Source organism: Etheostoma spectabile, chromosome 15, assembly GCF_008692095.1.
Source record: "Etheostoma spectabile isolate EspeVRDwgs_2016 chromosome 15, UIUC_Espe_1.0, whole genome shotgun sequence".
Classification (NCBI taxonomy): Eukaryota; Metazoa; Chordata; class Actinopteri; order Perciformes; family Percidae; genus Etheostoma; species Etheostoma spectabile.
In genome coordinates this window covers 21,559,681-21,567,733 of record NC_045747.1, presented here as the reverse complement: position 1 = coordinate 21,567,733, position 8,053 = coordinate 21,559,681, and the positions used below count along the sequence as shown (strand labels likewise).

The 8,053-nt window shown below is 35.4% G+C and overlaps 1 protein-coding gene across 1 annotated transcript in view; it reads left to right on the top strand.

Annotated features, from left to right (window-relative positions):
* Positions 1 to 8,053, top strand: part of vps35 (VPS35 retromer complex component) — a 52,858-nt gene that overhangs the window by 19,165 nt on the left and 25,640 nt on the right. Inside the window, exons 3-5 of the mRNA XM_032537219.1 lie at positions 1,928 to 2,024; positions 2,659 to 2,782; positions 3,028 to 3,210. Of these exons, the coding sequence (XP_032393110.1) occupies positions 1,928 to 2,024; positions 2,659 to 2,782; positions 3,028 to 3,210 (404 nt within the window). The remainder of the gene's footprint in view (positions 1 to 1,927; positions 2,025 to 2,658; positions 2,783 to 3,027; positions 3,211 to 8,053) is intronic.

Genomic DNA, 8,053 nt, shown 5'->3' with positions numbered 1-8,053 from the left:
AGTGTTGACTAAGGGTAAAACTTCTTTAAGTAGCCTAGTCAGGATAGGGTCTAAGAGGCAGGTTGATGGTTTAGATGAAGAAGTAATTGAATTAAATTGATAAAGATCAAGTGAAGCAAAGCAGTCTAAACATATACAGTGGGGGAAATAAGTATTTGACCCTTTGCTGATTTTGCAGGTTTGCCCACTTACAAAGAATGCAATGATCTATAATTTTAATCATATGTACATTCTAACAGTGAAAGACAGAATCCCAAAGAAAATTCCAGAAAATCACATCATATGAATTTATAAAAATTGATAACCATCTGATAACTACAATAACATTGTACAGCGGGGAAATTGTGTTGTAAAAGAAATTACGATGACCCGATATCTGGGTGCGTATAGGAGACATAAAATAGCCTTTACTACAACACCAACAATTCAAAAGGTTGTGCACAAACTATCAACATTTCTTAAACAGAACTTTGTATTGTAGGGGTTTCAAATGCGTATCTTCCGTCTTAAACATAACGTTGTAGGCTATTAGAATCATAGATGTATGCATATGCGGCATGTCAATAGAAATATTGCTTCTTCTCATAAATCAAAACGTGTTGTAGCTGATTGAGAGCCTCGAGATCCCGCGTTTCCACCCCAAGGTAACCAGTTGTTTTAGGCCGATTGTTTCACTAACCGTGTGCTGCCTGGTGTAATTTATGACTAGTCCTTGCACATGGATAGCGCAGAGGTGTAGCAGGAGGTTATAGCGTACAATTTAATTATTAAGTTAAGCTTAAATCAAGGTAACAAGTTGTTTTGGTTTGCTCTGTTAAATTGTGATCCCTGTTTTAAGCTAAAGTATGGTAGCTTTAGCTACCAAGCGTTCAAAACAACTGTTATTTAACAAAAGTCACTGAAAGACGTAAAACAAATGCTTATGCCTATGACTCGTTGATGCGAGCTCTAGCAAATATAGTTTATTGCACAACCCTTTTCTCAAGTTCCAGTCACTTAACCAGATATGGCTAACTGCTAAGCGAAAGTTGCTAACAGCGAAGGTAAAGTACGGCAGCGTTAGCTACCAAGCGTTCGAAAACTGTTATTTAACTAAAGTCACTGAACATGTAAAGAGCTGTGAGTGCTTAGGCAGACGTACTGTAAAAATACGTGTTTAGCAGACAGTTAGCCGTTGTAAAAGCAAAACTAACAAATTTAACTAATATTTAGTGATCAGTAACACGCTACCAACACACAAGCACAGAAAACGGAAATGAGTCAGGTACACTTACCGCAACAGGTAACCAGATCAGAGATCAGTTGTGTTAGGTGCTGAACCTACAGGAAAACCCCTGGAATTGTTCCTCAATTCAGTAACTTAATGTTACTAAACTACCTGTCAACCTGTCTAGATTTAATGATTCTTTAATGAATTCTTGTACTGGATAACGATTTTTGCACGTGATTGCAGCAAAGTCTCTTTGTTACTGTTGGATAACTAGTCTGTCTTCGGTACTCCATGTCTTAATCTTTAAATTATGATTCTAATGGCCTGAATTTGTTAAAGGTTGGCTTGAACGAGAGAGAAAAAAACGTTAAAACGCTGAAAGCTATACGGTGTAACGTGTGACTGTATCACACTGTAGAGGATTCCAACACCAGGACATTCAACAGTTTGCCGCTAAAGACACAAACTAGCACTTGGTCACTGCTGTTGTTGGAAAAACATACGGGACTAAATGTTTACATGAAACTTTGTGATGCATTCAAAGTGATTGTAAAATACCCTTTTCTTGTCTGTTTTGTCATTTAACAGCAGTTTACTGGTGAAATAAAGTGTTATTATTAAAATAAATTAATAAATAATTTGAATTGTCCCCCTTTTTTTGCTGATCTGAGTTTTGTGATCTGTTGCACCCTTATTCATGGTTGGATTGTGTTGCAGGACAAGAATAAGCTGATGGATGCTCTGAAGCACGCCTCTAACATGCTGGGTGAGCTGAGGACCTCCATGCTTTCTCCAAAGAGCTACTACGAGCTCTGTATCCTTGGCGGCTGGTGTGATCCCATTGCAAGATGCTCTCTAGTTGGTGTAATATTTGTTGAAGGCAGACTAGAACACAAATTTAACATGTTTCTACTTCTATTTATTAATATTGTACTTATTAATCCATTTCATTAATCTGAGAGCTTTATGTTACTAGTTACTTTACAAATTGAATTTTTGCCCACAAAGCATGTAGTTTATAAAAAGTTTTATTATAAATTCAAAACTCAACCAATAAGCCTACAAGTCCAGCTGAAATGATTAGACTTTCAAACACTTTTGACAGAACAGTTTTGAGTGTTTCCCCAGTTTCTAATATGTGATGAGTTTTGAGTACCTTTTTACTTTTAATACTTTTTAAAGTACATTTTTCTGGTGATACTCATATACTTTTACTTGACTAACATTTTGTATGCAGGACTTTTACTTGTAACGGAGTATTTTTACACAGTTGTATTAGTACTTAGTAAAAGATCTGAATACATTTTTAGAGTAGTGAACTGAGTGCTTTTTCAAAAATGAAGCCAGTTTTTGGATTATTGTGTGTGTATCGGGTTCAGAGCGCTAGCATGTTTTTTGTATGTGGATGATTCATGATGGGTTTGCACTAGTCCCTAACAGTCTTTCAGATATGGCTATATCTGACGAACTCCACTACCTAGAAGTTTATCTGACTGATGAGTTTGCCAAAGGACGTAAGGTGGCAGATCTCTATGAGCTGGTCCAGTATGCAGGCAACATCATTCCCAGACTGTGAGTATCACCTTATTAACTGAACTTTCTTTAAACATCATATAGTTTCATAAAGTAGAAAGGATTCAGACCCTTAATTTAAATTGACAAAAATGTTTTTCTTTCGCCAATCTAAACATATTGCATTTTTAAAATACTGTTCTAAATTAGCGCTGCACAATATTGAATATTGAGTATAGAAATGTACTATTACAAAATTGGAAAAAATCAGATCAAGCCTCTTTACTTTGCCTCTCTCTCCGCAGCTATCTGCTAATCACAGTGGGTGTGGTGTACGTTCGCTCCTTCCCCCAGTCTCGTAAAGACATTCTTAAGGACCTGGTTGAGATGTGTCGTGGTGTCCAGCACCCACTCAGGGGCCTCTTCCTCAGAAACTACCTGTTGCAGTGTACCCGCAACATACTGCCAGATGATGGAGAGCAGCCAGAGTAAGCAAGGCCAGCTTTTTCTCATTGTATCTGATTGGTAAACCTTTGTAAAACCATTCCTGAGAGCCCAACCCAGTCCTCGACGCAATCCATAAGAATATCATGGCAAATTGTGTCAAACGCAGCACTTAAATCCAAAAGAATCAGATCAAAGACCTTATTTGCATAAGTGCTAATTTGGAGGTCACTGCCAATTTCAGCCAGGGCTGATCTGTGCTGTGGTTATCCCTGAAACATGATTGTAAAATAAAGTCATTTTCATCCATGTTGTTAAAAACAAATGTTTCACGTATCTTGCTTAAAAAGGAAAGATTTTATATACGGTATGTCTAAAGCAGTAGCGGGTGCTGGTCTTTCAAAGAGGGGAAGCTCATTTTCGGCTTACATCATAAAAATTGTCCATTATTTTAATATTATTTATTTGTGTGTTGTGTGGTGTGTGTGTATGTAGTATGTATGTATGTATGTATGTGTATGTATGTATGTATGTGTGTGTGTGGTGTGTGTGTGGTGTGTATATATATATATATATATAATATATATATACATATACACAATACACAACACAATATATATATATATATAATATATATTTATAGTGTGTGTGTGTGTGTGTATATATGTATGTATATAGTGTGTGTGTGTGTGTATGTATATATATATATATATATATATATATATATATATATATATATATATATATATAGATATATATATATGTATATGTATATGTGTGTGTGTGTGTGTTATATATATATATATATAATATGTATATATATGTGTGTGTGTGTGTGTGGTTGGTGTGTGTGTGTGTGTGTGTGTGTAATATCACTCACACGGCCACTTTATTAGGTACCCCATGCTAGTAACGGGGTTGGACCCCCTTTGCCTTCAGAACTGCCTCAATTCTTCGTGGCATAGATTCAACAAGGTGCTGGAGCATCCTCGGGAGTTTGGTCCATATTGACATGATGGCATCACACAGTTGCCGAGATTTGGCGGGCACATCCATGATGCGAATCTCCCGTTCACCACATCCCAAAGATGCTCTATGGATTGAGATCTGGTGACTGTGGAGGCCATTGAGTACAGCCAGATTGTCATGTTCAAGAAACCAGTCTGTGATGATTCCAGCTTTATGACATGGCGCATTATTCCGTGAAAGTAGCCATCAGAGTTGGGTACATGTATGTCATAAAGGGGGACATGGTCAGCAACAATACTCAGGTAGGCTGGTGGCGTTGCAACGATGCTCAATTGGTACCAAGGGGCCCAAAGAGTGCCAAGAAAATATCCCACACCATGACACCCCCCACCACCAGCCTGAACCGTTTATACAAGGCAGGATGGATCATGCTTTCATGTTGTAGACGCAAATTCTGACCCTACCATCCGACTGTCGCAGCAGAAACGAGACTCATCAGACCAGGAAGTTTTTCCAATCTTCTATGTCCAATTTCGATGAGCTTGTGCAAATTGTAGTCTCAGTTTCCTGTTCTTGCGAAAGGAGTGGCACCCGATGTGGTCTTCTGCTGCTGTAGCCCATCTGCCTCAAAGTTAGCGTACTGTGCGTTAGAGATGCCTTCTGCCCAACTTGGTTGTAACGGGTGGTTATTTGAGCACTGTTGCCCTTCTATCAGCTCGAACCAGTCTGGCCATTCTCCTCTGACCTCTGGCATCAACAAGGCATTTCCGCCCACAGAACTGCCGCTCACTGGATGTTTTTTCTTTTTCGGACCATTCTCTGTAAACCCTAGAGATGGGTGTGCGTTGAAAATCCCAGTAGATTAGCAGTTTCTGAAATACTCAGACCAGCCCTTCTGCACCAACAATCATGCCACGTTCAAAGTCACTCAAATCCTTTCTTCCCCATACGATTCGTGGTTGAAATGCAGGAGATTCTCTTGACCATGTCTACATGCCTAAAATCACTGAGTTGCCGCCCCTGTGATTGCTGCGTTAGAATTAAGGTGAATGAGCAGTTGGACAGGTGTACCTAATAAAGTGGCCGGTGGTGTATATATATGTATGTATATATGTGTGTGTGTGTGTGGTGGTGTGTGTGTGGTGTGGTGTGTGTGTGTGGTGTGTGTATATATAGTATGTATGTATGTATGTGGTGTGTGTGTGGTGTGTGTGTGTGGTGTGTGTGTGGTGTGTGTGTGTGGTGTGTGTGTGTGTGTGTGTGTGTGGTGTGTGTGTGTGTGTGTGTGTGTGTGGTTGTGTGTTGTATGTATGTGTGTGCGTGTATTGTATGTATATTGTTGTATGAATATATATATATATATTGTTATGATATATATATGTGTGTTACTGGTTATATATATGTTGTGTATATATTATTATTTTTATGTATTTATATATATATATGTGTGATATGTTATATATATGTATATATATAGAATATATATATATATATATATATATTATATAAATATATATTATGTTATATATATAACATATATATATATATATATATATTATATATGTGTATATATGTAATATAATACCACATATAATATATATATGGTGTGATATATATTATATACATAATATATATATAAATATATAATATATATATATATATTATATATATTATATGTATCTTAAATACACATATATATATATATTATATATATATATAATGGTATGTGTATATATATATACACCTATATATATATATATGTGTGTATATATATACCAGATATATATTTATATATTATATTATACTATTATAATATAATTATATATTATAATATATGAATATATATCATATATATATTATAGTATATATATATGATATATTATAATATGGGATATTATGTAGTATATATATAGTGTGTATATATATATATATATATGTGTATATATTATATATACGTGTTATATGTGTAGTATATATATATATAAATGGTATATATGTGTATGTTATCATATAGATATATTATATAGTGTATGTATATTATATATTAGTGTGTAGATATTATATATATTGGTATATATATATATATAGTGTACATATGTGGTATAATTATATATATATGTGTATATAGATATATACTACGGTGTATATATGTGGTATATATATATATATATAGTATAGGTTATATATATATATATGTGGTATGTATACGTGTGGGTGGTATACATAATACATACATACACACCGGTTCAAAAGTTTGGGGTCACTTACAAATTCCATGCCATCCCATTATAGACATAATACCAGCTGATCGAGTGGGTGGCTGATCTTTAATGCAATATCTACATTGCCATTATCAGACACCATTGATCCAATGTTCCAGAGGCACATTCTGTTTACTAATCTGATCATTTAAAAAAACTAACTGAGAAAACACGTGAGAATCCTTTGCAATATGTAAGCAAGAATGTAATCGGGAAACTGACTGAACCGGGTAAAAAAACAATGCAAACTGACCTCAGCTGGTTAGTCTGTCATAATGGAGTGCAATGGAAATTTCTAAGTGGACCCAAACTTTGACCGGTTGTGTGTGTGTGTGTGTGTGTGTGTGGTGTGTGTGGTGTGTGTGTGTGTGTGTGTGTGTGTATATATGTATTGGTATTTAATATATTATATGTATATATGTATGTATATATATATATATGTATTATATGTATGTATAAGTTATTATATATGTATTATATGTACTTTATATTTATATGTATATATATGTAGTATTATATGTATATATGTATTGGATATAGTGTATATTATATATGTATATATTATATATGTATATAGTATATATTATATATATATTATATATGTATATATATATATATATATATGTATAATCGATATATATATATTATATAGATAATGTCTGTGTGGTGTGTATTGATGTATGTGTGTGTGTGTGTATATATATATATATATATATATAGTGTATAATATGATATATCTATATATATGATATATAATATATTATATATAATATATTGTATATATATATATATATATAGTATATATATTATAGTATAGTATATTTTCAATTTCAATTCAATTATTATAGTATCAATTCATACAAGAATATATCAAGACACTTTACAGATAGACCACACTCCGGAATTTAAAGGACCCAACAGTTTAGTTTCCTCCAGAGCAAGCAACAGTGCACGTGGCGAGGAAAACTTCCTTTAGGCAGAGAAACCTCGGTCAGACCCGGCTCTGGTAGGCGGTGTCTGACGGGCGGTTGGGGTTAGAATGAAGAGTGGCAAATACAAAAATAGAAAAAATTAGTAGTTGTAGCAGTTCTTTGTGGTAGTCATGGCATAGCAGGACGCTGTGCAGCATTACAAGCACAGCAGAGAGCAGGACGTAGCAGGACGTAGCATGGGACGTAGCAGGACGTAGAGGGCACCACAGTGTAGCAGGTTGAACATGGCATCACAGAACGTGTAGCGGAACCATGGCAATAGCTGCTACCCTGATTCGGAGCCTCTCATGATCCAAGGGAACATGCTGGGGAAAAAAGAAACAGAAGACTCCGGGGAATGACTCCCCAGAAATAGGTTAGTAACAAGATTCTGGGACATGGATGCACATAAATGAAAAGATGGAAAGATAGAGGAGAGAGGAGCTCAGTGTTACAAAATAAGTCCCCAGCTGTCTAAAACTATTACAACAAAACCAAGAGAGACAGAGGTTAAAGAGAGCTCCAGCCCGGCCGGGCCAGAACTCCCAACGGATCGGGCTGTATGCCAAGTCTCCCTTTGGTTCTATTAATTCTTGATATAGTAGATAAATCGATGAAAACTATGTGACTAGCTACTACTCCCTAACAATATTCGGTCTAATGCCCTAACAGTGTATCAAAATAAG